Genomic DNA, 18142 nt, shown 5'->3' with positions numbered 1-18142 from the left:
CACCAGCCCGGCTGATAGTGACCCGCGCAAAGATACGGTCCGAGTACATGACGTTCGGATGAGTGTCACCCCGAGTAAGGCCAACAGGCCGCTAAACGACACACCACCCGGGGCCCATGTGGCGGACGGGATAAAAATATCTCTCCACTGACGACACACACAATGCTTTCCCGCCCGTTCATTTGCGTTGAGCGCCATTTGTACGCGGCCATCGCGTCACTTACGGTCCGGTATGCATGCGTGTGCGGTACAGTGTTGTCCCCGGCACCAGGACAATACATCACCGATGGGCAACGGGACGAGTTCTAATTTTAGTTGGTTTGAGTGTGTGTGTATGTTTGGCTGTTGTTGTAGATAAAATTTACAACCTGTCTCCGGTGGCCTTCTGCGGTTTATGTGTGTGTGTGACCCTGGTGGTTCTGGGTAGTTAAAATCGCAACAAGGGCGAAACATGCGGACCGCTAGTAATATAGAAGCATATAGACATTCACATAATCATTAGATGACACCTTTTGTAGGCCGAGAGTTCCAACTCTTTTTGGTGCATGAAAGCAGTTAGATCGGCCGAGTTGGTGTAGCCGACGGTTCAATCGGAAGCCATTTTGCCATTCTCTTTGACGATATCCGCATCGAGGCACGCTATTGTAGCGCACCTGTGGCGGGAATAATTAAAACAGATTTACTATTCCTCCCTTATCCTCCCATCTGACCGGACGCATCTCGTGTGTAGCGCCTGTGTGGTGGGAAGGTTTTTACCAGAATATCCTTCACCGCGAGGAATGAAAGGGAAAAATGGTTTCCTTGGTGACGATGGTCGCCACGGGTGGATGGTTTCGGGGTGGTCATATTTCATATTTGCACAGTTTCGCCCGAGGCATCGGTTACAGCATATTCCCGACCTCGCGTCCCCATCGTACGCCGCACCCCGCGGCACGAGGCCAGCATGATTTATGGAGTGCAGCATTAATTCTGACCGTTGGAACGGATTTTACGCGAGAGCGAAAGGGAGCGCGTGTCACGTGTAGACACATGTACGGCAAACAAAAAGTCGATGGATTGTGTGAACCTTTTTGCTGAAACTATCTCCATGAACCGGAGGACAAATAATTCAAATAGCGCGGAGAGATATCTGAGTGCTCCGACGTGTGGGAAGGAACGTTGGTAAAACAATGTTGCAAACTTGGTCCTTTGCAACTGCTCGCAACGGTGCGCACCCTGTCGATTGACCTTTCGCGCATCCTTTTGCACTAGCGGCAGCCCAACATCCTTAGATGATGGGAAAATAATAGGCCAATCTTACCGTCGCACCACGCACAACGACATCGGCACACATTAACGCACCGGTACGTACATATCGTTAACAAATAGCAAAACAAAAAGGTCTTTACCGTACAGCTTCAAGGTTAGTTGGGTTCCGGAACGAAGCGAAAGTGGTTCGTGTGATGTATGATTACCGCAATATGCAGATTAGCAAACAAACCCGCGCGTTGTATAATGGAAGGTCAATAGGCTAGATCGATCCCACGGAAATAGGGGAACATGTTGCGTGTGCGCCAAGAAGGAAAAGAGTTCCCAAGCCAATTTTTAAAGCCCCTGTGATTGGACTGCAGGAACATAGTGATGTGCACATTGAGTAAGAATGGGTGAGTGCTTTCTTACGCAGGAGTTATGATAACATTCATGATGTAAATAACTCATTCATGAGGACAACAGAAACAGAAATAGACTAAAACAATGCTTAACTCTTGGAAGGTGATTTTTATCTTTGCTATAATATCCTCTTCTATATATATCCTCTTCAAAGAATCGTTGCAAGCGTCACTGATTCTGAGTGTTATTCGCATCACTAGAAAACTAATTGCTCGATCATTTTGGTAAAGATTATTGTGCAATCGCTCTTAATAACTTCTTAACTTCTTTAAATTACTTGCGTCTTGTTTTGTGTCGCTCAAAATCCGCAAATATTTGAGTTATATGCTGTATAACAGCAAACCCTAAGCAACTTCAATAAAGCTGGAAGTCTTTCATGTCTAGAGTGCTATAATTTATTTAAATAGATTGTAAGGGATCGTCCGCATTTGTCGATCCGTCTCAAATCAGCTGGCATACCAGACACGTTAGCCCCCTACGCTGTTCCATATTTATTCGTAACATTTGTGTCAGTCCTGTCTGGGCAGATGAAAGGTGTCGTCCCTAACCTGTCCCTGCACTGGGCCATGTAGACATTCGCAAGTTGGGACGGAATCACATTACTCACCTTGCCCATAAAAACATGCGTTTAATGCGTGTATGTTTGTGCACGAATCAATTATGCAGTGCCGGGGGAAAACCAACCGGACCCGAAGATTATGTGCGCCAAAGTTTGTGCCGCCGCCCGTCCCATTTGCCGATGCTCGATTATTCAGCAGCCCTTGACAGCTTCATCATCATCATCGTCGTCATCGTCGGGTTACCCGAAAAACCTGTCCCAAATGGCATGTTGTGCCGTGTAATGGGGAAACCGCCCCCTGTCACAACACAAACCCGTGCTCGGGTGGAGTGATCCACATGCGGCCATTATTGGGTGGCGGTGTAGAGCTAATCGATATTGTCGCACTGGGGGCTGGCAGCCATGCGACGATGGCATGCAACGCTGCAGGCGTCAATTTGTGGTCTAGCAACGTGCAGAATTAGAAGATCATTAAACACTAGCGTTGCGTGTAGCTCTCTGGCCCCCTTTCTCTAGCGCTTGTGAAGGAATTATAGAAACATAATTGAATTTAACACGGTGCTAGAAGTAAAGTTGTGTGTGTCCATCTCTCGGTCGGCGATGGTCGTTTACTTTTGCGTGTCGATGGCCTTTTCTAGTGAGACCATCATCATGACTCTAGCGCTAGATTAGCTCCCCATTCGACTAACCTGTCCCCCGGGATGATTATATTTTTATCAATCTCAAGCACATACTCCTTTCGTGCTGTGGACAAAAAAAACAAACGCATCGCATCCCCACAGAATCCGAGAGGGAACAGAGGTTCGCTAGATTTTATTGACCCTCCACTGTTCTGCCCCTGTTAATGTCCTGCCCCACAAAATGTAGCCCCGGTGTCGTAGCAATAGAGGCGACAGATCTCACGTGCGCGTGTTGATCGTTATTTTCAGTTCCGGCGTCAGGAACGCGCACTCACTCTCGCTCTCTCTGTGGTCAGTGGTTGCTATTTTCGATGCCGCCACCATCAACTACGTCCACTGTGGGTACTATTTGTTTTTCGTATGTATGGATGTGTGGAAGCGTAGAGTAGTTGTTTTAGCATGCCATCTTTCGTCTTTATTGGTCATTCGTTTTGATTTTGGTACTTACTACAATTGTTCCCTAAAACGCTGATCATGCGGAAGACAGCATGAGGAATATTCTGACTCCAGTAGAGTATTAGAGATGAAGGTTGTCATAGCAAATGTGTCGGGGTTTTGACTGATTTGGGCACGATGGGGTGCGTGCGATTCATCCGCGAAGTCACGCTTGAGTCCACAGCGTACAAATCAGCGAGTAAACGAACATTCTAACGTAACAGCTGTTACTGTTCAAGAGTCTCTTAATGTACCGTTCTTCTTATAAACTCCAAGATATGCGCTTTGTCTGCTTCGCATCGTTCATCGAGCGCGAGTTCATCAATGATCACATTGGATCGGTTTCATCGCGTTCGGTGCGTTTTGCGCGCTGTGGCACGAGCGATATGTTTTGTCAGACGTGTTATTGTTGTTGTTACTGATGGTTTGGTTTCTTAACGATGCAGAAGACGCTGGGGTGGTGCGAACACAGCAATGCTCAAGCCGCGACTCGGTAGATTATATCGGAAGAAGATCATGTGACTTGATGCGGCGATGCCGTGCCGGATTCGTACACAAAAGCAACACCGACACTGACACCGTTGGGGGTAAGTGTGTGTGTACGTGCACGGGGAGCGGGCGGGAAGGGTGGGGGGTTGAGTTTCTTCCACCCCGTTAATAGCATGGCTGATGGATCGACCAGCGTAAGGAACAGCGCGCGTCTAAATAAATCTGGCACAGAGGCCTGTCCTGGTTGAAATTGGGAGGGCAAAGACATAGCCAGACAACCCAACTTCCACCGGTGCTGCATGTCCCCGCGCGGTCACAGCCAGATAGACAGAGCTCATTCCAATCGGAACTAATGGTCGGGATGCCGGGAAAACAAAAGGGGAAAACACAGACAACTAAGTCTCTAATTTTAGAAACCCCCATTCCGACGGTTGCAGCGGCGCGCAATGTTGTATTTTTCAAGCGTTTTAGATTTTTCGGTTGCGCTTCACCATCTCTCGGGGTCCACGTATTTCCTGCGCTCGGTCGGTATCCAATGGAAGTTGGAGGTGTTGGGATGTGGCGGAAGAGCAGGGGGGTTAGACCTCCAGTAGGGGTTGTACTGTGCATCGCGATGAGGATGAAGAAGTCCGAGAAACATCTTAAGAGAAGGTTCAAGTTCATCACTCGAACCAGTGCTCGGAGCAGGGTACGAACGGCGAGTGTGTGTGTGTGTTCGAGATGGATTAATTTGCCGTTTGTACGAGTAGAAAATATGTCGTGTTGGAATGCGTTTGATCGAATTCTCAACGTACGCACTTACTGGGAAGAATTTGCTTGTTTATGACAGTACATTCGATGACAGTAGGAGCATTCCAACGGCGTGCAAGGAGTTGTATGTAAAGTATTAAAGTGATGATCACTCTCACCAAATTTTCACCAATTTCTGGCTTATTTACGCGTGTCACAGCTCACGGGGACTTACAAATATCGGCAACAAATATCGGGCGTGTGCGCTGAAGCCAATATTTTTTAATCAATATTTTCTCGTGTAAAGCACGTCCGTCGCGTGGTAACGCTTGCAGCAGCTTCACTTAATTCGGTTTGTGCCGCCATGCCTTTGCCTTTGATGTTGGGGTTAAAAAATAATGTACAAAAAGTCTGTGCAAGCTTACCGAACGGCAGCATCAGCTTTGTTCTGATCGGTTACGTGTTGGATCGAAATTGAACGAGATTGTTTTTTTTTTGCATTGATGTATATTCAGATCCAGCGTGATCGTGAGCGTGGGCCACCGCATCCAAAACCCCCTCCGGGGGAGGGAATTATAAATTAACTCCCAGTGCAGGCTGCTTAAATCCATACAGGTGTTCCGTGTGACACGCGTGGCTAAAATTAAATATCCTGTCCGCATCGCCGTGTTTGTCCCGATGTTGTGGGTAGGATGTGTGTCGGTTCCTGTTGATCAACTTCAATCACCGCATAGCATTGGTTGGCACACATTTTCCAATCATTAAAAGCGTGTGGTGGAAGACCCTGTTAATTTCACTTAATAAGCGAACCATGAACCATAAGGGGCTGCTGCGAGAGATCCTTTATTGGGTTGTGGAAATCGATAAAATCTAGTGCACAAAATCGCCGAGCATCGTTACCTACTGACACCTAGCGAACCACCGTTGCTAAACGTGAAATTCGCATACGCAAGATAACGCCTTTTGGTGGAGCATATTTTATGCTTCATTTGAGCGGCAACATTAGTCGGTTGGCATAATAAATTTCTACCCAAGCAGATGTGCGGTGACCGGTGCCAGCAGTTGTTTTTTTTTTCGTTTTTTCGTTGGTTTGTTCCGCCTTTCAATGTAAGGGATATTTTTATACACACCTTTTGCTTACCGCTGTGTGTCGGCGGAATCGTCCGGAGGGTGGTACTTGGACCCCTCTTCTACGACGGCTGTTTCGGATGGACGGATGGCTGACGAGATGGAGTGATCTGGTTTTTTTTGGGGGCCATTTTATTACTTGTGCTGTGGAATTATTTTTAGTAATCGACTGCGAATGAGGTAGTAGGAGTCTCTCTGCTGTTGGGAGATAAAGCAGACAGCGTTTGCTCCATGCACCACCGTCGACCCACGGACCCGGCACAGGTGGATTAACGGGGTGGACTATAACAGTCGGTAGTAATTGTTCTTTATACTAAAAGGATAATAAATTTCATCATCAAACAGCGATGGTAGTTCCAGAGGAATGACCAGAGCGAGTGATGCCATCCCCGCCGGTTTGCTTACAAGAGTTCGACGTCTCGTAACGGGCAGCGACCGGTTGGCCTGTTTAGGATGGTTGCAGATTTCCATATGCCATTCTACACTGCCAGGGAAAAGATTGATCTCGGGATTGCAGGATAAAAAAAGGATACATTGGATTATAAATAACTCGACAAATTGGCGCAAGGAATGGCTTTCCCTTTGCTTCACTCCTTAGTCCTATGTGTCTGATGATACAAAAAGAGAGCGATATATCGATGGGATGGGTACAGCTCGCGCCATTAGATCCAATGTAAAACGAAACCTTCTTCCCATCGGCAGCATTGTCCCGGTGAGCTCTTTTTGTGTGTTCCAACCCAACAGACACAATCGATACTCGGTCGTCACCTCCACACTGCCTCTTCATGGCTGGATAAATATCAACATCCTTCAGCCTGGGACCTTAAGAGGCGCACAGAGTAGCGATGGAGATGATGATACCACCAGTGCCACCGACCAACAAGGACTATGCCAGCAAACGGGCACAGTGGAGAACCGAAGTGGTGAAAGGGGAGCGACCCTAAACAAATCACCAAGAACTTCTTCCACTTTTCCAGTTACGCTCCGCAAAGTTAGTCTGCTTTCAGGCCTTCGCCCTTCAAACGCCAAGTGTGTGTGTCCTCAAGAAGTTTTCTTCCATCCATCTCACGGTTGAAGGTGAAGGGCCATGCGGAGGGACACTTGGCCGGTTTCTCGGCGTGGAGGTGTTGAAAGTGATTCGATATTGATCACAATTTTATTAAACTTTCCAACCGTTTGGGGGTAGGGAATGTGCGGCATCAGGAAAAGGAATGCGTCCCTCCCGCATGAAGAAAGCGAAACAGACAGATATGGCAAACATAATTTAGCTGACAACAGCTTAACATCTTCGTATCGGACGCCGTTAAAGGGGGGAGGGCAGACCTTCTTTTCGCGCACGATTGTTTGCAAAATTTATGCCCCAAACAGGGATTATTTGCTGTGTGGACTTTTTGGGAGGGAGGGTTTTTTTGTTGTTGTCGTTTTGGGAGGGGTACACGAGACAGATAAGATGGGGCCTAGGGAGGGATATTAATATTGAAGTTTGAAGTAGAAATCGCTGATTATACGGTCGAGCTGTGGTCTCGTTTTATGCCTTCGAATGTGTGTTTGTTCTTGGAAGCGTACAGGGTGAAATGTCTGATAGGATGTGGAACTTTTGCGATGGGTTATGCACGAGCTTGATGCTGTTAAATTGTTCGGTTTGGTAAAGATGGATTGTGGTTACGACATTTGCATAATTTAACTAAAGCGTTCCCAAAGTGTGCTAAACAAGCGTTTAGCTGTAAGCTTTGCGGGATGGCAAATAGAAATGTCTTTAAGCTTGTCTAATGTTTGACATCGAAGCACATTAAAAATTTCCTACTGCTTCCCTGAAGGAATTGCTGATGCATGGGAAAACCTTAATTGATCAGCAAAACCGTTCGTCATCGCCTGTGTCGCCCGCATCCCAACCGCCAGAACAAGCGGAAGCAAAATTGCGTGTGCGTGGTTTTTCGCCTCGTTCGTGCGATTATCCTTTGCTCAAGTATTATGTTACACCGGTCACTTACGGTGGAATATATTTGACTTACTGCTGCTGCTGCTGATTGGGCTTTTCCTTATCATGTGTTCACCGTTGGTTCGATCCAACATTCGCAGCCATCGAAAAGGACGAAGAACTGTCATGTTCCTTTGAGAGTTCCTTCGACGTCTAAGACGTTTATTGTTTAATCATCCGATGACAGTGTGAAGTTGTTCATTTATCTTGGCTGCTTCGACATACTTGGCAGCATGATTTAGTTTATTTTCAGAACTCCGAGTAGGCAATATTAGAGTTGCAAATAGAATTCGCTCATGAGTAAGGAGATAATGTTGAGGAATGAGAAGGATAATGCTTAATCAACTGCACAACTCAACATGAACATTTTATATCGTGAATTGCTTTATCAGACGTTAATAGGTGTTTAAATTAATGAATCTCATACAACACAACTACACTGCATTTTTAAACCAGTGCATTGCTTAATGCAGCACCAGGTTGGTGAAAGCTGCATTGTTGCATTTACATCAGCGCACCGCCTGCTGCATCACACATCTCGGAAGTACCGGTTTAATATTTCATCATTCGCTTCCTTCACATAAAAGGGGTGGCCATGGAACGCAAGTCCCGAACTTTTGTTACAACAGTCTGTTTGCGGGCGGAAGCGTTGTTGTAATGCAAACAACCAGCATAGTGTACGCATCTGTTTCCGTTCCACGTGCTGTCGCTGCCATTGCTGGCCTGGCCGGAGATGAGTTATGCTGTGAATAGGAGACACTCACACACACACACTGACTCCGGAGCACTTTGTCGTTCCTGTACGTTAGGGAGGGCGTTAATATACTTACAACACCGAGTATAATCGGGACCGGCGAGCCCATTATTGTTGGCCTCCCCACCGGTTCCTTCACAGAAGGATAGGATAAAGGAGTTCCTGGAGTCCTTGTGTCGGCAAAAACACTTCCCGTCGCTTCGCTCAAAAGGAAAGCATGCTAGGCGGGAAAGATTAACACGGAGTAAAACAAATTATGGTGTAAAGTTTTGCAAAGTGCAATGTTTGATGCAAGGAAGAAAACTCCGACGACTTCATCTATCTGCTTCGTTACGGCAACAGCGTCAGCTTCCTTTACAGCAGCAGCTTTCCTTACGTCAGGGTGGTCTCCAGCTGTTCTGCGGATAAAATCATAGTGAATCAGGGATCGTTAGAAATAACATCGAGAAGGAAAGTTTAGGAAAATGTTTTCATGTGTATGTCAACATTTAATAATTCTTATTTAAAATGTTCTGGGCTGGAGATGATTTCTAATCTCTAACTAAACGTGCCATTTTTTTTTTTTGGGCAATAGTTGATATTCTCAACTCTATTTTCGAGTCCAAACTAGTCATCCGAATCCAAAAAAATTTAAGTTCCCCAAGCAACCAGCGTGTTCCTTAGTAAACTCCAAGTGTAAATAATAAACCCATTCGTTTGATCAATGCTGACTTCTGACAGATCCATTTGGATTTCCATAATGCACCCCCATTCATTCCTTCTGAGAACGTTTTTTTGCGTCGGATGTGTATGTTTTATAACTGCGTGTTGCCGTTGGATGGCATTGCGTGGTGAGCGGGAAATAAATCCAGAGCAAAGTTGCGGGAAAACTGATTGCTTTCCGTGTTGCTTTCGGTAGTATTTGTTTGCATTTTATTAGCATTTACGAGAAGCGCAGCAGCGGTACGTTATTTTGCGCTATCCGATCTTTTGCCGCGGCGGTAGGTTAGCAAGCTAATGAATAAAATTTTCATAAATTATATCCTACCTGCTGGAGGGCGAGAGACACTGGGTGCTGCTTGCGGTCATTAAGGCTGGGGGTACTCATTTTCATATCGTGCCATTCCGGTGGAGCGGTAAAAACCGGAACAGCCACCACATCATCCCCTCCCCGGGGGCCGGATCGTGGAGACCGGAATTCTAGGAATGTATGCGTAAACACGTTGGCGAACAAATTCCCTTAAGATGTGTTGATCGTCCGTTTCGCCGTAAGCTCCCCTGATAAACAATTTCTGCTGGAAAAGCTTCCTGGCTTATTTTCCTATCGCGCGTAGTGTGAGGTGTCGTTTCCCGGGTATCCCGAACGATTGTGAGAAATGAAGTGCGGATCCCTACATCTCTCTGCTTGAACGATTTTTAGCAGCAAAACGCATAATGTCTTCTGTGTTTCCTCCCCAACAGCTTGGGTTGATAAACCAAATGTGCGCGCACAAGTCCCTGCCTTCCGATAAGACGACAACACATCAGTGGGGGTTGTACATAGAGACGGGACTAATTTGATGATAATTAATTGCGAGTCAGAGCTGTGCGTATCTTTTTGCAAAAAGGGAAAACAATAAACACACGACGCCTGGCAAAGAAGGGCAAGGGCTAGGGTCGTCTCGATCAGTTGGTTAGCATGCCTCCCCTTTCCAACACCGTCCAACTCGCTGTGTGCAATGAAGACAAAAACAAAAGGTGACGAACAGAAGGGAGATGTTAAATGGGTGTCTCGTTATCACCCGTTTACGGGGACGCCCGAAGAGAAAGAAAGTGGGAGAAAGTAAGAAAGGAGGATACGTTTACGTTTAGAATAATGTGGTGCTAACTTGTAACGCGCTCGCTGGCGAAATCAATTAGTCGGAGAAAGTTAATAATGTCCAATTAGGTTGTGGCTTTTGGTTTACTCCTTGCGCTGTGTGTTTCGATTTCCATTTTGCAGGCCGTTTGACCGAATTTTGGCAAGTTTTCGACTTGGACATTATGGAAACGATCGCAGAAAGCCTCCCCTTTGTATCGATTTTGAATAAAACTGCGTCACGAACGCACCGAAAATATGTGACGCTCAGGAGTCTCATCGTTCCGCTGATAATTTGTCATTCTTCGACACCATCACGCACCGAAAGGCGAAACGGCGGATATCCTGTCACTCTCTCCCCGTACAATACGGTCCAGGTTGGGGCGTGTTGGTGTTACCGGAACCGGATGTCGTGGATGCGTTAATGTGGAATAACGCTCATATGCTTGCGTGTTGTGCTGGCTGACTCTTAAAGCGACACAGCCCAACGGTTTCTGTACGTCATCACCTCGCTCGCTACGGCACCGATCGGTTGGGATTGGTCCTCATTTGTGACGGATTTGACTGCGGGCGAGATTGACGAGCGTCAATCTGGACCGAGGCGTATGTATGTAGGTTTCGTCATCGTTTGCCAAACGAACCACACCCGACCAATGCCACTCACGGTGACGAAATGAAGAATCATCAATATCCCCAGCTCTCCCCTGGACATTGATGTGACGCCAATTGGTGCTAGTGGTGGTCTAAAAATATCCACCGGAAGTAGTTCCGGCGTACATAGTGCGGCTGCAAGGAGAGGACGACGTTGTCTAGGGTGTGTTGGGTTTTTGGCGGTCGGTCGGGATAATTAATGACCTCCATTAGTGCAGCCGCCGTCGCCTAGTGTCGCCGCGTGGGGCGATAGTTCGGAAGAGTGTATAAGAATTTCTCCAGGAGAGATCCCCCGCCGAGTTAAGCGCTCCACCAAGTGTCCTTGTACGCTAGCCACAGCTGTTCAGGCATCGGTTCTCGACCATGTTACGCGTTGCCTGTACGGAAACCGTACACCGCTGTGTGCTGTGTGGTTGTATATTTTAATGTCCGAAATTAATGGACCAAGTGAAGCAGTATTCCTTTCAAGGTGGAAAAGAGCCTCGTGGGGGGGAGGTAGCAGTAGCAAACTAATGAAAAATTCCTGCACACCTCGAGCAACATAGCACAGGGGGACGGTTTCGTTGCGTTAGGCCAGGCCCGTCGCCAACATTTCCTCCACGCAGGAAGAAGGAACAACCTGCGAAGGCTATTGTGGTCGGCCATTTCATGGTGTGGATGTGTGTACCGGTTTGATTTTATGTTCTGACGGATGGCGTAACTTGGGTGACTTCCTTTACCACCATAGGCGGCGCTTCACAAAAAAAAAACAACCATGAGCTCATAAAACGCGTTTGCGTTTGCCTGCGGGAACGGCGAACAACACTCGTCCCGATATTGTGCGATGAAGGAAATGATGACAAAACTCTTCTTCACCCGCGGGAGAGTTCGCATTTGAGCGGCGGATGCTTCAAACTGTACCGGATGTACGAGTACTGCCGACTCGCCAGCTAGAAGTTGATGGCGAACGGAAGACTAACAAGCTTTGTGATCTTTCTACTTACTTCGTCTCCAACATCCGGTTCTCGGCATGAGGCCGGCGGTGACATGGTGACCTACAGACAAAAAAAGTATAGCTCACATGTCCGGTATTCTCAGGAGTGGAAGTTGTTTTGGTGATCAATTCACTAACGGCATAGAAATCAGTCAGCTAAAGGAAACTCTGTTACTCCTTTGTTGGAGATTTGTGTAGGTTTTGAAGGATTTTAATGACGATGTTTGCCCGTTATCAACGCTACCGGCAGATTATGGACGTTCGGGATGGTCCACGAAAAGCTTTTGCCAACTGATGTTAATTTTTGATACGCTGCCAAAGCATCAGCCCTCCGGTCGGTAATTAGAATCGGAACTTTAAGCTCTCGTTATTGGATTAAGGACGTTTCGCTTGGTTGAGCGTGGCCGATGCTGTGTGAAAGTGTGCTGTCGTCGAGTGTTGTACATTTCCCCGGTCTTTGACCTCATCGTACGATGGCGCGTGGAAATTCTGCACGCTGGCTGCTGCATATTGTAGAAAAACAGCAAAAGGCATGGCAGAAGTTTGTGTGTGTATGTGCCATGTTGGACCAGCATAAAACACTACAGGCAAAAGGTTGTAAAATGTGGGGTAATGTTTTAGAGGGTGAAAAACTTTGTTGGGAAAAAAACGAGAACGAATCATCAACAGAGCGAAAGCAGGACAAAGAGTATAGGAAGTAGTTTTGCAGGAACGTAGTGGAGTAGTTGTTTAAAAAGGGAAAAGCTTTCTGCTTCTCTTGCCATGTTTCCATACATTCTTACATTTTAAATGTCTGCGTACGCCTTTGTTGATCTCCGAGTTCTTTCATTTCTCACTGCATCTTTACGGGTGTGATACGTTCATTCTGGAACCAACGCACCTAAAGAAATTCCTTTGTTCAGTTCCTTGTTGATTTCTGTGGGATGCTGTTCCTTCCTCCCACCACAGCTGTCCTTTGCATGATTTTGTACACGAAGAGTAATCATGTGTATGTGGCAAAGCTCCAACGGTGTCGTCCGTACTGCTTGTCAGCAAGTTCCCGCTCGGTAAGTTTTATGAAAAGAGCAAAAGGGCCAAACTAGGGCAGAGTGCCAAAAGGTACTTCGGAAACAACCCGAAAAGGTCACTGAACGGAAAGTTGCTGTAAGACCCAATGTTTATGATGCACTTCTGTACAGGGCACAGCGAGTGCGGCTCATGCCGCGGAAGCTTGCCAAATATTTAATGAGCGAGCGCGGTTAATTTGTCTCTCTAGTTTTAAGTTCTTGTTTGTCTGGTTATGCAATCTGTCATGGATGGATGTTGGGCGTAAGGCTAGTTACCAGAAATAATGATGGTATGGCCATGTGCAAAACAATTCTTGAAATTCAATTTTAATGGCCCTATCTTCCCGTTCCGCATGACTGATGTTTTGTCTCGATTACAAAATTCACTTTCCCTTAACTACTACTGGCCGATGCAGGGGCGTGCCGATGAACTTGCCTGACCGAGGGCTTACGTTACGGACACGCTTAGGTGGACGAAGGAACAGAACGGATAGCACCATTGCTTAGCATCCTCATGGCCCAAGGAAACCAATGTACGTGCAACAACAAAAAAAAACAGAACTCCTCTCGAGGTGATATCGTTGAACCCGTGTCAATCATTTGTTTAAGCTTCAAGGCATCTTCTTTTTCATTCCGAGTAACCTGTAACGGGCCTAAAAAAAAAAGATCCTTTTGCAACAGGTTTTTGACACATTTTAATACACAGCCGAGCAGAATTTGTAATGCTGGAGGTTTGTTTTTGTGCAGGAATATTGCAGATACCTCGTGAAAGGGCCTTCGCACAACACACACACATACTTCTGGTCCAAGTTTTCTTTTGTTTTTAAAGGCAAAGAGAAGTCGAGATTAATTTGTCAGTAGATTGATTGCATTCGTTTTTCGTTTCCCTTTCTACCCCTCGGGCTTCATTTGCTGCCTCCGTCCTGGATGCTGCCTGCAACCTAAATCGAACTGCTCAATCTTATTCTCCACTGTCCAAGTTTCATTATACGGACCCAATCGGAGTAAGAAAGGTGAGCGTTGGAATAATGCATGTAAATCCAGGCCATCCATTTAATGAACTTCTCGAAGGGGCACATCTTTGCTTGACGGGTTTCCTTTGCTAGCCGGTGTTCCAGGGCCTAGAGGGATTGCAAGTCGAGACACGCCTGCAGGGCGGACGTAGTGCTATTCCTTGGAGCGCTTTCACTGTTGCGACGGTTCTCGCATTTTCTTCTCCACCCGAGGAAGTGTATTGAAACCATGGCGCACTTCAGAGGAAGGTTCATTAGATCTCGAGATTTGCTTCCTCCACTACCGAAACAGGAAACTTAGAGTCAAATTGCCATCCACGGGGGAGGCAGTAAGAGCATAAATATTCGCAATTCCGAAACTAAATGACAAACCATCCGTCGTCATCTACCGTTTCCCGGGAAATGAGTCCGTTTCCCGGGCATGTAATTGAGGAGGAATGTTTGGGTTTAATGTTGAAAGTTTTCCCAGATTTTTCGTCCCGGTGAATGCAAAGGAACACACTTATTGCGGGGTTTTTTTTGTGTATCCTTCTGCACAGCAGAAGGTTGGCATAACAAATTTCTTCGTCGAGAGTGGGCTTCTACATCAACATCTCCAATCAGCATCTGTAGTGAGAAACTCAATAAAAACAGCTCATTAGTAGTATTCGCTCACCGCCCGTGCATGAATACATACATCGTCCGGTAATCAACCAACTGCTTCAAAGTCACAAAAAGCTCTCCACGTAAAGATTGGCGTAGACTTAGTAGTGCTCGAAGCTAGTAGTAGTAACACTAGCCCCATGTGCCGCCAATCATCAGCCAAATGTATATTATCGTATATTGATCTCCTTCGCCTTCCGAGCCTCTCGTAGCATCAAGCAGCGCTACGCTACTTTCTCAAGAAGACGGCTGAAATGTGCAATTTTCTTCGATTGCGTTTCAACTTACTGAGCTTTTGATCGTGGAAGGTATGGTTGGATGGTATGGTTTCATGTAGCGGTGTTATAGAGTTCCTCATAAATCGATTCCAGTTGCATCTATTGAAGCGTGACATCAAATACAACAGTGTGCAAACGAGAGGCAAAACATGATTAGTAACCCTTTCGATTGCCTTTAAGCGGATATTGTGGTTACCCACTTCCGAAATTGAAATACCTTCGCCGTTTTTTTATCAAGTTGGCATTAGATAGACCCAGGGAGTGAAGGAAAACGATGATCAATCTCCCCAGCGACCGTACAACATCCAAGCACAAGCTCCACACACCTCAACCACACAAATCATCTGCATACTAATACGCCCGTTTCCGTTTTTTTTTTGCCCCCTTTTGGGGATTTTTCTTTTATTTGCAGTCAACAATGTAGATAGGCTAAAACCGCCGAATCGTGGTTTCCTGGAGACGCTCTTCTGCTGTTGGCGGAATGGGCGAACGAAAAGCAATCAGAGCGGGACGCCGATCGATGGTTCCATCACGCCACCTCCGATCCAGGGCCAGCCGCGGTATCTGCTGCCACAGGTCCGACCTTCCGATATGTACAAGAAGTGCATGGTGATAGACTTAGATGAAACCCTAGTTCATAGCAGTTTTAAGGTGAGTTACCGTTCGGTGGATGATTTTGCATTGCAACGCATTCGATAGCAGTTTGAGTTGTGTATATAGAATGAAATAATAGCGCTTACGCCTCCGTAACCTCCCGTTGGACATTACGCAGTGCCGCAGTTAAATCGCCGTGTGGTGCTCGATTCGTAACACACAATTTGTCCAGTTAAGCTCCCATTACCTCAGCAAAGCAACTAAACGCTTAATCCTGTCAGGTGTGCAACAGGTTCGATGTGTTCGTCAAACTCTGTGACAGACCGTTATTACGGAACTTGTCAATGTGCGAGAATGTCGCAACATCGTTGAGTAACGTTGCCACGAGTGACTTCGCCTGGATAAACGCACCCAACACAGCAAACGCGTGCGGAAATTGAGAAACCCCACAAAACAGCCAGACAATGTTAAATATCGTTGTTTTTTTTGTTTGTTTGTTTGTTGCCTTCTCTCGTCTGTAGCCAATTCCAAACGCGGATTTCATAGTGCCAGTGGAAATCGACGGAACCGTACATCAGGTGTATGTCCTGAAGCGACCGCACGTCGACGAGTTCCTGAAGAAGATGGGCGAACTGTACGAGTGCGTCCTGTTTACGGCCTCGCTGGCCAAGTATGCGGATCCGGTAGCCGATCTGCTTGATCAGTAAGTTGCACAGTCGAAACGGCGGAGCGAGATCAAGTACTAATAAGCTAACTTTCTTCTTTTATTATCCTTCCAGGTGGAACGTGTTCCGGGCGCGGTTATTTCGGGAATCTTGCGTCTTCCACATGGGCAACTATGTGAAGGATTTGAACAAACTAGGGAGAGATTTACAGAAGATTGTTATTGTTGACAACTCACCTGCTAGTTACATATTTCATCCGGATAATGCTGTAAGTATTTGTCGCTGAAGAAGAATCCCAAAAGAGCCCCCAGCCGTCAAGGGCTGTTGAGCGTCGGATAACATTTGAGTCAAGGATTATTCAAACCAAGAAGGACGCATCAAAAGTTCCTTTTTAGGGTACTGAGTAAAATTAGTCATCGACCAACGATTCCTTGATGGCTTCAAAGCATAAAACGAACGATAGAACCCTTTTTCCAGTAGCCGTAGCCTGTGTTTCATGGTGTAGTACGGCGCGATGAGTCATAAGATTTATAGGTTTTGCCCTGTTTCTGTTAATACAACGCGTCGCCACAACCGGAAAAGGGGGAATCCCTAATTCTTAGTAAATGCGCAATTGTACTGCCTAAGAATTATTGCGTATCCATTTCGGCAATGGGTTCGGTTGTTTTTTTTTTTTTTGAATTGCAAGAATTTATTGTTATAGAACGAGTATTGTGTCAATAATTTATAATTTGTGTGAGAAAACTTTTCCTGTGGTACAGTAATGATTTTTGTTCCTGGAAGGTGGTTTTGTTTTTGCATAGCGAGATGTGAATAACTTTAGCTTGTACGCAATACGGCAATTTCCTTTGGGGAAATCAAAACATGCCAATGATACCTACCTTTGTCAATTGTAATTTTGCGTGTTACTTGGAGGACCTGTTGGGGCTTAGGGAGTTAATGTTAATGTTTCGATGCTAAAGGTCCACTGGTAACAAGGGTGTTTAGTGTTTACTCGGCTCAACTAACGCAGGTAACTGCGACTAACGTTGCCATCTTTCTTCATTTCAGGTGCCAGTGAAGTCATGGTTCGACGATATCAACGACTCGGAGCTGCTCGATTTGATACCACTGTTCGAGAAGCTGAGCAAGGTTGACTCTGTATATAGCGTGCTGTGCAACTCCAGCTCACAGTCCCAGCTGCCGACGTCTATGTCGCACCACAATCAGCAAGAGCTGCAACAGTCCCAGCAGCAGCAGCAATTACAGTCGAATTCGTCCGATGCGAACAACACGTAACATTGGCAACAAATGTTTATCAACATCGTATGATTCGTGCACACGATGCTGCCGGGCGGTACAGTGAGCAGGACAAAGGATTAGAATCGGAACAAAATGGGTCGCGATTTGGCTATATGGGAAGCCCACCTAGAGAGCGAAAGAAAGCGAGAGAGGGAGGATGCACCGGGAAAAGTCACGTCCTTTCTCTTCATGTGTGTGTGTGTGAGTGAGTGGGTGTGTCGCGTAAGAAGTAACGTTGCCAGCAAAATCTTTAATTGATTAACGCGTAGATAAACCACCCATAGACGTCGTACGATTTACTTGCAAAGCATACTGGGAGGCAGTTAATCATTGGATTGACTTTGTTATTCTTATAACATATTTCTAAACAATATTATTTGGTTTACTACACAGTACAAGCACACACGCACACACACACAGAAGGCGCTGTTTACACACACACACACACACACCCACAAACCGATACAAGAATACACCGATTTGTTGGCACGTATCGCAATAGGGAACGCTAGATAATGTTATTTTAAAACCGTTTGTTTACAATTAATCTTTTGCGCATGCAGTGGTGGGTCCAGGGAGTGAGAGACGTTAGGGGGAGATCTTTGCATAACGTGCATAACCCTTTTTGTCTCCTCCTCCTCAGTGCAGAAGTAGCATGTAACCGATCGCTTGTTTCCTTCAACTACTATCGAGGGCTCCTAGAGCATGTTCGGCAAGAATAAGGTTGCAATAAGTTTTTTGTTTGTTTTAATATTATTTTATTCTTACACAGTAATCGTCC

At 46.1% G+C, this 18142-nt stretch overlaps 1 protein-coding gene across 1 annotated transcript in view; it reads left to right on the top strand.

Annotated features, from left to right (window-relative positions):
- LOC128706891 (phosphatase Herzog) overlaps positions 1 to 17358 on the top strand; it is a 38845-nt gene extending 21487 nt beyond the window's left edge. Inside the window, exons 2-5 of the mRNA XM_053801833.1 lie at positions 15234 to 15472; positions 15937 to 16118; positions 16195 to 16348; positions 17131 to 17358. Of these exons, the coding sequence (XP_053657808.1) occupies positions 15234 to 15472; positions 15937 to 16118; positions 16195 to 16348; positions 17131 to 17358 (803 nt within the window). The remainder of the gene's footprint in view (positions 1 to 15233; positions 15473 to 15936; positions 16119 to 16194; positions 16349 to 17130) is intronic.
- Positions 17359 to 18142: the final 784 nt, after the last annotated feature.

Source organism: Anopheles marshallii, chromosome 2, assembly GCF_943734725.1.
Source record: "Anopheles marshallii chromosome 2, idAnoMarsDA_429_01, whole genome shotgun sequence".
NCBI lineage: Eukaryota > Metazoa > Arthropoda > Insecta > Diptera > Culicidae > Anopheles > Anopheles marshallii.
The sequence above is the reverse complement of the archived record's forward strand: the minus strand, read 5'-3'. Positions and strand labels throughout refer to the sequence as shown.